This window comes from Bufo gargarizans, chromosome 7, assembly GCF_014858855.1.
Source record: "Bufo gargarizans isolate SCDJY-AF-19 chromosome 7, ASM1485885v1, whole genome shotgun sequence".
Lineage (NCBI taxonomy): Eukaryota > Metazoa > Chordata > Amphibia > Anura > Bufonidae > Bufo > Bufo gargarizans.
Window position 1 is genome coordinate 44,498,418 of NC_058086.1, and position 16,204 is coordinate 44,514,621.

The 16,204-nt window shown below is 44.9% G+C and overlaps 1 protein-coding gene across 1 annotated transcript in view; it reads right to left on the minus strand.

Annotated features, from left to right (window-relative positions):
• Nucleotides 1-15,506, minus strand: part of DNAJC6 (DnaJ heat shock protein family (Hsp40) member C6) — a 41,939-nt gene extending 26,433 nt beyond the window's left edge. Inside the window, 5 exon segments of the mRNA XM_044302204.1 lie at nt 1,196-1,318; nt 3,013-3,161; nt 4,991-5,040; nt 5,290-5,440; nt 15,268-15,506. Of these exon segments, the coding sequence (XP_044158139.1) occupies nt 1,196-1,318; nt 3,013-3,161; nt 4,991-5,040; nt 5,290-5,440; nt 15,268-15,499 (705 nt within the window). The 5' untranslated portion in view covers nt 15,500-15,506.
• Nucleotides 15,507-16,204: the final 698 nt, after the last annotated feature.

Below are 16,204 nucleotides of genomic sequence, written 5' to 3' on the forward strand. Positions count from 1 at the left end.
CTGAGTTACATCCTGTATTATACTCCAGAGCTGCACTCACTATTCTGCTGGTGCAGTCACTGTGTACATACATTACTTATCCTGTACTGATCCTGAGTTACATCCTGTATTATACTCCAGAGCTTCACTCACTATTCTGCTGGTGCAGTCACTGTGTACATACATTACATTACTTATCCTGTACTGATCCTGAGTTACATCCTGTATTATACTCCAGAGCTGCACTCACTATTCTGCTGGTGCAGTCACCGTGTACATACATTACGTTACTTATCCTGTACTGATCCTGAGTTACATCCTGTATTATACTCCAGAGCTGCACTCACTATTCTGCTGGTGCAGTCACCGTGTACATACATTACATTACTTATCCTGTACTGATCCTGAGTTACATCCTATATTATACTCCAGAGCTGCACTCACCATTCTGCTTGTGGAGTCACTGTGTACATACATTACATTACTTATCCTGTACTGATCCTGAGTTACATCCTGTATTATGCTCCAGAGCTGCACTCACTATTCTGCTGGTGCAGCCACTGTGTGGAATGGAATCACTGTGGGGAAAAGGGGAGGCTACTAATGTTGTAGCATGTGTTTGTAGCATAATAAATATATCTTTTTTATAATTTTTCCTTCCCTTGGTGCTGCTGTGGGCAGACTCTGAACAGTATCAGTCTTGTTCCCCCTCTTGTAGCTGTCAATAAAGTCTCTTCATATTTCATACTTCTCCTGTAGAAGAAGTCTTCTCATCTATCCTGCCATCACTATGCAGAGACCTGGCTGTGGGTAGGGTGACTGAGCATGTCTGTTCACCAGCAATCGGCTCATTACACAGATGTGCACAGTTCTATACACTTTTAACACCAGGTGGCGCCACACTATCTAACCCAGGCATGCCCAACCTGCGGCCCTCCAGCTGTTGCAAAACTACCACTCCCATAATTTCCAGACAGCCTACAGAAGGGCATTGTGAGAGTTGTAGTATTACAGCAGCTGGAAGGCCGCAGGTTGAGCATGCCTGGTCTAACCAAATGTCATATCTCTTCACTGGATCGGTAAATGGCAAACACCGTTCATTTTTCATGTTCTTAACAACATATATGAATATGATAATTCACTATGGGACAATCCCTTTACCGTTACATTTCATTCCTATCAGTAGTATAACATTACGTACGGAGTCAGCACTTACCATGCAGTGGATAACGCACACATTTTTGGGGTTCTGCTGTAACCAGTTGTGCATGTTCTTGCAAACTGCAAATAAATTATGCAAACTCGGAGCTTGTCTTACAGGCCAACTGCATTCTGAGACCTGCAAGAAATAAGCGTATATCAGACCTGACCCACACTACATTGAGACAGAAAATCTCAAGTCCTTCTAAACTCAAGGCACCAATAACGTATAACCTCATGGGTGTGATAGGGCCCACTAACAGTCTCATGCAGCTCTGAGAAAATTTAGCGCATCCTACATGTAAACCAAGGGTTCCCCTCATCAGTGATCCCTCAGAGCAGTGTTTAGTTTCCCTGCAGTGACACCACAGGTTAAATGAAGTATTGCACAGTGCCCATTCTCATCAATTGGTTGCCTGTGTAATAAACGACAGGACAGGTCCTCCAGAGTGAGAGACACTTTTGTAACTGCTCTCCACCCTAAACAAGAGATGAGGATACTGAAGGAAGGACTCCCTATATTAACCCAGAATTTCTTAATAAAATGTAAAAACTAGGGGGTGGGGTGAGGTGTCATTTATTAAGACCAGCGTTTTAGACACCAATCTTAATAATCCCTATAGCTGGAGGTGGATCCGCCGAAGTTGTGAAGAGGTGCCAGCCTGTACATAACTTCAGCGTATCCAGCGCCAGTCTAAACGTAAGACCGCTTCCGAGCTGTCTTACATTTATATCATTTTCTTCATCATTCTTCATCATCAAAACATGCCCCCCTTTTTTTTAAAAGAAAAAGTCGCAAATTGTGGCGCAAATAACCTTTGCACCGCAATCTGCACCAGAAATTTACCTAATATAGGTGTATTTCTGGATAGTAAATGACCCCCAAGGTTTTCAAAACTAGACACCTTGTGCATGTTTAGTCTTGTTGCGATCTGCCCCATACTTTTCACAATTTTGTCTAGTTGCTCCTTAGCAACAAAATGCTGTAAATTTACTAGTTTCTGATCTGTTGCTGTGAAGAAAGTGACAAAATATTTCATTGCATGCTGCAAAATTTATTAAGATCCTACTCCTTAAGGCGCACCTAACCTGTCAACAAACTCTGCGTTAATCTATAGTACAGTGTGTGTACATGAGGAATAACACTATTTCTGGACGTTATATCACTTGAATCTGGCATTTTTTTAGCAGTTTTCCTCTGTGCTTGCTGAATAGCTGGTTTGCAATTCTCTCAGAAATGGCAGGTGGAGACTAGCTGCCATCCACTGCACACAGAAAGTAGAGGAGAAGCTGCTTCCTAACTGTCTCACAGTCAGTCATAACAAGCCCCAGGATGATGGAGGACATTGCCCTGTAATTTTGTGAATGAAGCACTAGTGCTGAGCTATAACCTTCCTGTGTAGCTATGCAGTCTCTTTTTGTCTGTGCCTGTCTCCTCTGTCTCGCTCTGCTCTTGCTCACTCCTCTCCCCTTCCCTCTTCACAGATTTGTATTGACATGTGTATTATGATTCTTGTGTGGAGACGGATTGAAAGCATTTTTCAAAGTGAAAAGCAATTGGCAAGGGGGGGGGGGGGGAGAGGCAAACAGCTGGTAACATGAGAACAATACATTTCTCACTGATAAAACATATTAGAAAATTTCTTGTGGTCGGTTGTAATATAAGTACAGTGACTGAGGGAAGGAACAATTCAAGGAACACGGCTGTAAGTCCCTAGACCAGGAGCGGCTGTTTACAGTGGTTCTATAGAGGGGTTCAATGGGATAACCCATGAGTGGTGTCCGTATTTCATAATAGAGGTATCCTTCCACATGTAAATGACAATCACCCACCCGATTATGGAACTTGGCACTGCGGTAAGACCTCGGTGACAAATTGAACACTGTGTAATGGTCCAGATGTCTTGAATCCAGGAAGGAGCGGACATCCTCGATATGGTTTCTGAATCCTAATTCCACACCTTCTGCCGGGAAGGACATGACTAGGAAAATAAGAATTTGGCACATCGCTAAATATAAGGCCAGTGCTGACTTCCTTCATATATAATACTGTCTAAAGTCCCCAGAACGCTGGTACAGTATATTTTTACTACATGTATGTCACAATTATATTGAGTCACTGTGTACATACACTATATTACTTTACATCCTGTATTATATTCCAGAGCTGAACTCACTATTCTACTGGTGGAGGTGTTGGAATCAGTTTTAGGCCTCTTTCACACTTGCGTTGTCCGGATCCGGCGTGTACTCCACTTGCCGGAATTACACGCCGGATCCAGAAAAACGCAAGTGAACTGAAAGCATTTAAAGACGGATCCGTCTTCCAAATGCGTTCAGTGTTACTATGGCACCCAGGACGCTATTAAAGTCCTGGTTGCCATAGTAGTAGTGGGGAGCAGTATACTTACAGTCCGTGCGGCTCCCGGGGCGCTTCAGAATGACGTCAGAGCACCCCATGCGCATGGATGACATGCCATGCGATCACGTGATCCATGCGCTTGGGGCGCCCTGACGTCACTCTGGAGCGCCCTGGGAGCCACACGGACGGTAAGTATGCTGCTCCCCCGCTCCCCGCTACACTTTACCATGGCTGCCAGGACTTTAGCGTCCCGGCAGCCATGGTAACCATTCAGAAAAAGCTAAACGTCGGATCCGACAATGCGCCAAAACGACGTTTAGCTTAAGGCCGGATCCGGATCAATGCCTTTCAATGGGCATTAATTCCGGATCCGGCCTTGCGGCAAGTGTTCAGGATTTTTGGCCGGAGCAAAAAGCGCAGCATGCTGCGGTATTTTCTCCGGCCAAAAAACGTTCCGGTCCTGAACTGAAGACATCCTGATGCATCCTGAACGGATTTCACTCCATTCAGAATGCATTAGGATAAAACTGATCAGGATTCTTCCGGCATAGAGCCCCGACGGCGGAACTCTATGCCGGAAGAAAAGAACGCAGGTGTGAAAGAGCCCTAAGCAATTTAATGTATGTGTACAGTCGCTGCACCAGGAAAATAATGAGTGCAGCTCTGGAGTATAATACAGGATGTAACGCATGATCAGTACAGGATAAGTAATGTAATGTATGTACACGGTAACTCCACCAGCAGAATAATGAGTGCAGCTCTGGAGTATAATACAGGATGCAATTCAGGATCAGTACAGGATAAGTAATGTAATGTATATACACAGTGACTCCACCAGCAGAATAGTGAGTGCAGCTCTGGAGTATAATACAGGATGTAACTCCGCATCAGTACAGGATAAGTAATATATGTACACAGTGACTGCACCAGCAGAATAGTGAGTGCAGCTCTGGGGTATAATACAGGATGTAATTCAGGATCAGTACAGGATAAGTAATTTAATGTATGTACACAGTGACTGCACCAGCAGAATAGTGAGTGCAGCTCTGGAGTATAATACAGGATGTAACTCCGCATCAGTACAGGATAAGTAATATATGTACACAGTGACTGCACCAGCAGAATAGTGAGTGCAGCTCTGGGGTATAATACAGGATGTAATTCAGGATCAGTACAGGATAAGTAATGTAATGTATGTACACAGTGACTGCACCAGCAGAATAGTGAGTGCAGCTCTGGAGTATAATACAGGATGTAACTAAGGATTAGTACAGGACAAGTAATACATTTAAAAAGTGACTCAACATTTTATTTTGCTCTCAAGAAAGCAGTAAGCTAGTCCCTACTGTATGGATTTTTCATAAATAGAACACCCCAAACATTTCATCCTTTACATAAAAGTATAGACACCATTGAATTAGTGTACTATTCAGAACAGCAATTCCTCACCAATAATCCTTGAGGTAATATATGAGATATCAAGCTCTCCTTTTGCATAACTAGAAAAAAAAGCAAAAACATATCAAACATTGTAACGGCAACAAATTCCTTAGACAAAATATACAAAGAGGCAGCAAGTCACCTCCTTATCTGTGCAGATTTTATAGGATTCTGCACATTGAACATGATTTATACAGTAACTTATCCCAACTGAACATTATATGTACAGGAGATGCCCAGGTTATACCAGCATGCTCCATATCACCATATATATTTGTGTAGATAGCACTGTGTACTGTAGGGGTTACCTGGCGACTGACTGCATTACTTTAGTCGACGTGTCCTTCAATGTATCCTTTAAATTGTCCTTCAAGTTGCTGAACAGACGTCCTGCTCCCCCTTTGACCATGTCCAATAGGCCACCTCCATAATTGGACTCCAAGTCTGGTGACGAGGCACCTGAAAGAACAGAAGGATTTATAAGGAACTATTAAAAAGAAGCAATAATTGCTCTGTATATGTAAGGGGAAATGTCTTCAGGCTATGGATTTTAATTTTAAGGTGGCTCTTTAAATATATTTTCATTAAGTCACCACAATCCCATTATCATGCAAATAGAAATGACATGCATTGCTAAAAGATTTGCTGAGCACATTCAGAATAGATGCAGGTTTTCCTTCACAAAATTAGATGTACTGAACACATAAACAGCTTTCCTACTGAAGAACAAAGCTGGTGCAAAACCGTATCCCCTGTTCCATATGTACCGACTGACCAGCCAATCACTTTTCTATATGTACCTCAATCACTTACTATTAAATCAGCAACATTATCCTAAATATGCTAATGTGCAATGGTAAAGAGCCTCATGACAGGAAGCATTCAGGTGTTGCAAAGTAGCAAAAAAATAAAAATAAATCATATGATCACTTAGTCATGTCCCACCATGTCCTGGTGTAGGCTGTTCAGGCATGCTGGGAGTAGTAGTTTTGCAACAGTTGGAGGGCTGCAGGTTGAGCATACCTTCTTTAAATGAATAAAACTCTGACTACCTGTAGATGCCACTAGGGGGAGCTTATTCATATAAAGTTTATACAGTTACTATTTATGTTTCAAATGCTTTATTGAAGTTTTATAGCATCAGAAATGTATCATGAGATACCAATGATATAGGTATTTGGTACATACATATAGTAAAACAAAAGGAACAAAATAAAGTAACTTAAACAAATATCCAAAGGAGATCCGACAGTGGTCAATTACAAGAGAATGGAATAAAATGCTACATCCATACATCTTCAAGCGATTTATAGGCCTTGTGTGTCTGAGGTCTCTACAGGGCTTAGCAGATATCATAACAAAATACTTTGTTGTACATTGGCAGAATACAGTTACTATTTAACCCTGTAGGAGCTGTAAAAATCTTTGGCCTGTGATTCCTCTTAGGGTCTGTTTACCAAAAAAAAACACCTGTCTGTAGTCCCTGCTGGTCGCTTGTGGTCCTAGTCAGACTGGAAGAGTATTTGTCCCATGTCTGCTGCAGCCAATCACTGGCCTCAACGTCACTAGCATGCCATTCAAGAACATGTGACCTCTGCGGCCAATCACTGCAAGCCACTTCCAGTCTAGCTAGAAATGGAAGTAGGGCCAGCAAACTGGCAGTGTAACGGTGGAGAGGTGAAAGTTTTTTTTTATTGAGGCACACCTTCCGACCACTGTGGTTGTCAGCTCCCAGGCTGGACAAACCCTTTAAGTATTCTTTAAAGAGATTTCCGTTTTATGTCAATAAAGCTTAATAATTTTACTGTAAAAGTTCTGTAACTTCACAATATACTTTGAGTTTCAATTCCTCACAATTTTTAAGATCTCTGCTTGCTGTTGGTGAATGCAAAGGTGGCTACTTTCACACTAGCGTTTTAGTTTTCCGGTATTAAGATCCGTCAAAGGGGCTCAATACAGAAAAAAAATGCTTCAGTTATGTCCCCATTCATTGTCAATGGGGACAAAACTGAACTGAACAGAGAGCCCCAGAATGCATTCTGTTCCGTTTAGTTGCGTTCCCAGACCGGAGAGAAAACCGCAACATGTTATAGTTTGCTTTCCGTCCTGGGATGTGGAGCAAGACGGATCCGGCATTACCCCCAATGCAAGTCAATGGGGACAGATACATTTTCTCTGCCACAATCTGATACAATAGAAAACGGATCCGTCCCCCTTTGACTTTCAATGGAGTTCATGACGGATCCGTCTTGGCAATGTTAAAGATAATACAACCGGATACATTCATAATGGACGCAGATGGTTGTATTATCAGTAACGGAAGCGTTTTTGCTGAACCCTGCTGGATCCAGTAAAAAGCTTTGGATATGTACGATACAGACTTTCGGTGTCTTCATTTTAAAAGGAATAGGCTACTTTCACACTAGCGTTTTTACTGGATGGTGAAGAATTGAAATAGAAATTATATTATAAAGTTAGATAATATTACACTAATAGCTGTAGGCTATCCATGCATGCTGGGAATTGTAGTTTTGCAACAGCTGGAGGGCCGCAGGTTGGGCATCCCTGCACTTTACTGTTTCATGTTTGCATAAAACCTTTAGTATCACCAAAGCATTAGATACAAACGATGCCTGTATCCTCCCCCACATACGGGTTCTCCGGGAGACCTGCAGTGCATCCAAATCCGAGCATCCAAATCAACTATTTGACGATTTATTTAATGAATGTCCTCCATTTGACGACTAAGTCTACATTCACACTGGCGTTTTGGCTTTCCGTTTGTGAGATCCGTTCAGGGCCTTCTAATGCCTTCTAATGCATTCTGAATGGAAAAGGATCCGCTCAGAATGCATCAGTTTGCCTCCGATGAAACTGAGCCAAACGGATTCGTCCTAGCACACAATGTAAGTCAATGGGGACGGATCCGTTTTCACTGACACAATCTGGTACAATAGAAAACGGATCAGTTTTCCATTGACTTTCAGTGGTGTTCAAGACGGATCCGTCTTGTCTATGTTAAAGATATTACAAACGGATCCGTTCTGAATGGATCTGTCCATGACGGAGCCGCACAAAACACGAGTGTGAAAGTAAGCTAAAAAAGCTGTTTAAGAATATGTCCGTTCACTGGAGCCCATGTTGCCAGCAGATGCATATTTCATGGGTGGGCACTGAGAGAACAGCAGGGGCTGTGTACAGTGAAACCTAAATATAGAGCAAACTATAGCGACATTCAACTTGCAGCAAACGTCCGCCTACACTGCACCGTAGCAGTGGGCATAGCACTTACATTCCTTTAGCCTAACCCACTGAGGAAGTGGGCTCTTGGCATGTTCTTTATAATGCCGTCTTCAAGTCCATAGCAAAATGTGACATAAGCAATCAGTATGCCATCATTCAGAAACAGTATGCCATCATTCAGAAACAGCCTACCCCAATCCACGGCAGTTTAATCCCCACGGAGTATGCCACCCCTAGCTGACCTATAGAGTCAGCCACAAAAGCCACTCTCAGTTCCAGTGTCCTATGCCTCATAACAACCTACCCCCACATTCCCTTATAACTACCCCCACATTCCCTTATAACTGCCCCCACATTCCCCTATAATTGCTCCACCTATCCCTTACAACTGCCCCTACATTCCGTCATAACTGCCACACATTCCCCTATAACTGCCACACATTCCCCTATAATTGCTCCACCCGGCCCTTATAACTGCCCCTACATTCTGTTATAACTGCCCCCACATTCCCCTATAACTGCTCCCATATTTCCCTATAACAACCCCTACATTCCCTTATAACTGCCCCCACATTCCCTTATAACTGCTCCCATATTTCCCTATAACAAACCCCTATATTCCCTTATAACTGCCCCCACATTCCCTTATAACTGCCCCCACATTCCCTTATAACTGTCCCCACATTCCCTTATAACTGCTCCCATATTTCCCTATAACAAACCCCTATATTCCCTTATAACTGCCCCCACATTCCCCTATAACTGCCACACATTCCTCTATAATTGCTCCACCCGGCCCTTATAACTGCCCCTACATTCTGTTATAACTGCCCCCACATTCCCTTATAACTGCTCCCATATTTCCCTATAACAAACCCCTACATTCCCTTATGCCTGCCCCCACATTCTGTTATAAATGCCCCCACATTCCCCTATAACTGCTCCCATATTTCCCTATGACAAACCCCTACATTCCCTTATAACTGCCCCCACATTCCCTTATAACTACCACTATATTCTCCTATAATTGCCTAAAAACCTGCTGGCAAGTGTAGTGAACCCTCAGCTGTAAGTACTGTTAGTGCTGTACTGGTTTTCAGCCTCTAGAGATACACAAGAATGTTTCTATTCAATGACGGCAAGCAGAGATCTTCAAAATGGTGAGGAACCAAGCAAATATATCAAAAATATATAGTGACATGACAAAAAGCATGAGAAGGGACATGTGTACCATAGTGGCAGCTCATGCTGCTCTTATGTGGCCCCTGGAGAGTGGGGGCCAGCCTACACAGATGCACTAAAAAAAGAAAACCGTGCTGGAGTCACCATGACCTGGTTACCAGTGTGCTAATGTCAAGCAGCAGCAGAAAGCAGCCTCATTTTTGTCTTTGGGATCAATGTCTGGCGTCTGCACAAATGAGAAAATAATGTCAGTTTTGTCATTTTTCTGTAATCCGCCAGAAATTACCTGTAATGACGATTAAGTCATTACTTCCTAATGATGGCGCTGATCATTAACCTGACATCAGCAGCATCGCCAACCGAACCACAAACAGGATCCTGATCTCGCCGTGAACCGCTCTTTATTGGGTTATAGAGACATGTAAAGGAGACGTCTCCAGAGCCAACGGAGAATTACGGAAACCTTTTTCCATCCCACATCAATTCTAAGCAGTTTGAACACTTTCCTGTAGATTTTGTGGACGTTCTGATGAGCCATGCAAACTAGTACAATCCAAGAAAATGTCCATAAACCCGAGCTGCACGACAGTAGCGCCTGCCAAGCTTCCCGCCGCCGCCGTGAGGTATCGGTCAGCATTCAGGAGAAGCACAACTGGCCCTCTTGTATGAAAATGCAAACACACAGCAACACAAAGACATCCTTATGTGAAGGTCGGAGGGCAGACAGAATTGTCTCACTGATGAATAGGGAGAAAGCACGCCGTGCGCCGCCGCAGTGATGCACACCAGCAAACACTATAGCGCCAAACAAAAGGATAGTTCAGGGAGAAAGTTTCATTTCATGAACATTTCATAGGATACAAAAACTTCCTGACCTAGATCACCACAGATCCGCAATATTAGGTAGCTCCACTTTTTACATGAATTCTATGGGGACATGGTCTCCTACATTGGTGTATCATACAGATGACCTAATAATGTGTCTGTGAACAGCTTACATTTTGTACCTGCCTGTTCTTCCAGTAACAACTCCAAAAATGTCTGGTATGACTGCAACTAAGTGCAATATTATAACCAATGGGGGTCATTTATCAAAGACCAGCATTCTATGCCAATCATTGATAGCGTGATAACAACGAAAAAGTAATTTGTATCAGCTCAACTCTATACAGGTATGGTGACCGCGATCTGGGCTGGCAACCCAGAACAATGCAGGAAAAACGTAGGAAGATCCGGCACTTAAATAAAAAACTAATTCCTTTATTGACTCCACAAACAGTAGAAAAGTATTAAAACCACTGTCTCTTACGCGTTTCGGGCGTACAAGCCCTTCCTCATAGCCCTATGAGGAAGAAAGGCTTGTACACCCGAAACGCATAAGTGACAATGGTTTTAATATTTTTCTACTGTGTTCTGAGTCAATAAAGGAATTTGTTTTTAATTGAGTGCCGGATCTACCCACAATCTTTGATAGCCCCTGCGCTGCTGAGGGATGCGCCTTATCATAAATTATCTCTAAACGGGCCCTGGTGGAGACCCTCGGGATATATTATGAAAAGAACTGTGCCGGTCAAAGGCCAGAAAATCCCTGTCGGGGTCCTACCTATCTCTTTTAAAACATATACTTTATTGATATCATTAAAACCCAAACCTATACTAACGCAAATTAAAACTATCAGGCCATATACGGGAAATAGGGCGATGCACTATTGTGGATTACGGAGCCTTATCATGAATTGCTCCTATGGTATTTCCTGCATGAATGGGCAATGGGAAATAGAACTTTGTTTATGGTGACTGTGGGGCTGATAGTCCCTGACTGAGTACTATGAAGTGGAGCTGCTACTCCTGTCACCTCATAGTACTCAGTCAGGGACTCTCATGCATAGGAGCAATTCCCTGACTGGAGTAGATTTCAGTCGTCACTTGGGCCTGGAAACAGGAGTAAGCATTAGTGAATTTGCCCGGGACTGATAGCCTGGCCCTCCACTCCCCAGTGGCGAGGACGGCGTAAAAATGCCCGTGCAACTAAATTTGGTTGCACTGGCATGATAAAAGTCACTGGTCTTGCTTTTTTTTATTATGCCAAAAACTAGCATAAAATTCTTAGGATACAGGATACAGCTTTTTTTCTGGGTCCTCACACTGTTATCCCAAGATTTAAAGGGGTTGTTCAAGGATAGGAGATGAGTTTCTGATCGGTGGGCATCTGACCACTGAGACTCCCACCCAGGGGCATAGCTAAAGGTTCATGGGCCCTGGTGCAAGATTTCAGCTTGGGCCCCCCCCCCCCCCCTTTTCTCAGTGCTTTATGGCCAGGGAGGCAAAAATTGAAACGGCACCCCCCAACTTTCCCCCATGCCAAATTCTAATTGTAACTTGACCAGCGTGCACTTTCCATAATACCGGTGTCTTCTTATGTGGCACAAGAGTCTTTGGGCCCCTCAGGCTCCTGGGCCCGGTAGCGACTGCTACCTCTGCACCCTCTATAGCTACGCCCCTGCTCCCACCAATCACTAGAACGGCGTGCTGTGTCCTCCTGTGTGAATGGAACCATGATCGAGCATGCATGCTGCGGAACCATTCATTCTTTTTGGGACTGGTGGAGATTGTCAGCATTCAACACCATCTGGCAATCCCATAGGGAATGGATGGAGCAGCAGTGTGCATGCTGAACTGTTGCTCCATCCATAGGGGGAGGACACAGGACTCCGTACTAGTGATCGATGGGAGTCCCACAGCTTCTCATCTCTTTATATCCCTGCTTCCTGATTCCCTGGGGAGAATTGGGGTTTCTAGGCACTTTTGACCAATATTTCCCCCTCCCCGTGGACAGATGTAAGAGGGCTACTCAGTAAAGATTAAGCAGTACCCCCATCTGGTGCCAATTAACACTACCATACCCCAAATGAACTGGCACAGGTGGGATTGCAGGTAAATTGCACCACTGTTTACTAATGTTAAAGGATGCAGGGGGGAACCTTGCACAGATCAACACCCATCAAATTGAGGGATCCAGTCAAGCTGTTCTGGGCCCCTCTCTCCAGTGGCCCCATAGCAGGTGCTTCTATGGTGTGGCCTTTGCAGACAACTGCTGACATACATAAGAAACATATAGACGGACTCTGCCAGGAACTATATCCAGTGTAGTTGTAGGCTCAGTGCAGTGACCTGGTACTCAGACCCCGGCGGGAATGTAGGGCAGCAACACATGGCGACCTCATGGGTAGTCTGACCCTAATACCTGCCTGTTAATGTCAACCCACATACAGATTCTCCACAATGCCTAGAAATAACGTTCTGTACACACATGAATAACCCACAGCCACATGCTTTCTATGTGGGCACATTAGTCTGGCAATGCAATCCCAAATCCATCTGTTTCCGAACAGCATGGGTCATATAGAGATGTAGCAGAGGCAAATTTGTAGTGTAATGCCTTGTGGGCAGCATTGACAGCGCATCTTGATACTGCAGTAAGATTACATGCAGTCCTATGTAAAACAACAATCAGTAGTGACAAATTCAGCTCTGCTACAACTTTTTTAACAACAGTTTATAAAAGCTGTGGAATGAGCAGAATATTAATGAAGTTTTGGCTCACACAATTAATGCACAGTGAAAGTACCGTATGTATAAAGCTCAAGAGTGAACGTAATAATGGGGTGCAGTATCTTGTCATGCATCCAGCAGGTACAGAAAGCACCCCTGTACTATGATGGCATGAATATACTGGGGTTTCTGTATGATTATGATACTAGGATATAGTGTATAAGGTGACATACAACATAGTTACAACACAAACATGCATTGATGGGGCCATTTAGTATGTATTGGGGTGCATACAGCATGTGCAGTCAGCATTATGATAATAGAAGGGCCATGTATTGGGGTGCATACAGCATGTGCAGTCAGCATTATGATAATAGAAGGGCCATGTATTGGGGTGCATACAGCATGTGCAGTCAGCATTATGATAATAGAAGGGCCATGTATTGGGGTGCATACAGCATGTGCAGTCAGCATTATGATAATAGAAGGGCCATGTATTGGGGTGCATACAGCATGTGCAGTCAGCATTATGATAATAGAAGGGCCATGTATTGGGGTGCATACAGCATGTGCAGTCAGCATTATGATAATAGAAGGGTCATGTATTGGGGTGCATACAGCATGTGCAGTCAGCATTATGATAATAGAAGGGCCATGTATTGGGGTGCATACAGCATGTGCAGTCAGCATTATGATAATAGAAGGGCCATGTATTGGGGTGCATACAGCATGTGCAGTCAGCATTATCATAAGAGAAGGCCCATGTATTGGGGTGCATACAGCATGTGCAGTCAGCATTATGATAATAGAAGGGCCATGTATTGGGGTGCATACAGCATGTGCAGTCAGCATTATGATAATAGAAGGGCCATGTATTGGGGTGCATACAGCATGTGCAGTCAGCATTATGATAATAGAAGGGCCATGTATCGGGGTGCATACAGCATGTGCAGTCAGCATTATCATAAGAGAAGGGCCATGTATTGGGGTGCATACAGCATGTGCAGTCAGCATTATCATAAGAGAAGGCCCATGTATTGGGGTGCATACATCATGTGCAGTCAGCATTATGATAATAGAAGGGCCATGTATTGGGGTGCATACAGCATGTGCAGTCAGCATTATGATAATAGAAGGGCCATGTATTGGGGTGCATACAGCATGTGCAGTCAGCATTATGATAATAGAAAGGCCATGTATACAAGAGGAGGGCCCCCACATGCAGTATATACCGGGGGAGGCCCCCACATGCAGTATATACCGGGGGAGGCCCCCACATGCAGTATATACTGGTGGAGGCCCCCACATGCAGTATATACAGGAGGAGGCCCCCACATGCAGTATATACAGGAGGAGGCCCCCACATGCAGTACATACAGGAGGAGGCCCCCACATACAGTATATACCGGGGGAGGCCCCCACATGCAGTATATACTGGTGGAGGCCCCCACATGCAGTATATACAGGAGGAGGCCCCCACATGCAGTATATACAGGAGGAGGCCCCCACATGCAGTACATACAGGAGGAGGCCCCCACATACAGTATATACCGGGGGAGGCCCCCACATGCAGTATATACAGGAGGAGGCCCCCACATGCAGTACATACAGGAGGAGGCCCCCACATACAGTATATACCGGGGGAGGCCCCCACATGCAGTATATACTGGTGGAGGCCCCCACATGCAGTATATACAGGAGGAGGCCCCCACATGCAGTACATACAGGAGGAGGCCCCCACATACAGTATATACCGGGGGAGGCCCCCACATGCAGTATATACAGGAGGAGGCCCCCACATGCAGTATATACAGGAGGAGGCCCCCACATGCAGTATATACAGGAGGAGGCCCCCACATGCAGTACATACAGGAGGAGGCCCCCACATACAGTATATACCGGGGGAGGCCCTCCACATGCAGTATATACAGGGGGAGGGCCCCCACATGCAGTATATACAGGAGGAGGCCCCCACATGCAGTATATACCGGGGGAGGCCCCCACATGCAGTATATACAGGAGGAGGCCCCCACATGCAGTATATACAGGAGGAGGCCCCCACATGCAGTATATACAGGAGGAGGCCCCCACATGCAGTACATACAGGAGGAGGCCCCCACATACAGTATATACCGGGGGAGGCCCTCCACATGCAGTATATACAGGGGGAGGCCCCCACATGCAGTATATACAGGAGGAGGCCCCCACATGCAGTATATACAGGAGGAGGGCCCCCACATGCAGTATATACAGGAGGAGGCCCCCACATGCAGTATATACCCTGCCCTGCACACGTCCATGCTCTGTACCTGAGCTGTCCATGGTGCTGCAGTCAGGCTGCTGCCGGCCCGGGCTCCTGGATGCTGGGGGGGAAGATGCCGCCGCCGCCGCCCCGCTCACTCCTTGCCTGCTCCCCGGCCGCTCCCTGCTGCCGCTGCCGCCGCTTCCTCCGTTAGCGTCCCCGGCGCTGCTCTCCACCAGCTGTAAAGACTCGTAGCCGTCATTGTTGGTCTTTTTCCGGTAAGCACCGAGCAGGCTCATGGGTGACCTTCCCTCCCTCTCCCCGGAGCTGAGGGGATTACACTGGGAAGGCACTGGCCGGGATGGTGCCTCCCCCTGGTGGCACTGGCACATCTAGGTGTCTATTGTCCTGGCAGAGCCCTCCCCCTCCCCCTCCCATCTCATACACCGAATATCAGACTCTGCCCGGGGATTAGCAGGGGCCACACGCTGCAGAGCAGGGACAGGAGGCTCAGGGACCTGAAGGAGCCACAAAATAATGTATGAAACTGTATCTACTCTACACATTCTATATCTACTCTATACATATAACATATGCTATACAGACACATACTATATATATGAGTAGTATCACCCATACTGTAGATAGATACATATACCATATCATACATATCATATACATATTCCATATATACTCTTTATCTAATATTCATATAACACATTTTACTATACGTATAACATGTACTATATATGTAATACTGTATATACACACACATACACATATATATCATATACGGCATGGACAACCCTTTAAAGAGTTATTCCAGACAGTGATTTGGCGCAGGAGACCCTGCAGCCATCTTTTTCAGGTTCAGATCCCCACTGGATATGTTGGCTGCTCCTTTCTCCCCTCCTTCACCCATAAAAATACAACAGTTGAAAAGCCATTTGGACCCCAAACTTCTTACTGCTGAGGGTTTGTTACAATTTACCAGTGTAATCTGC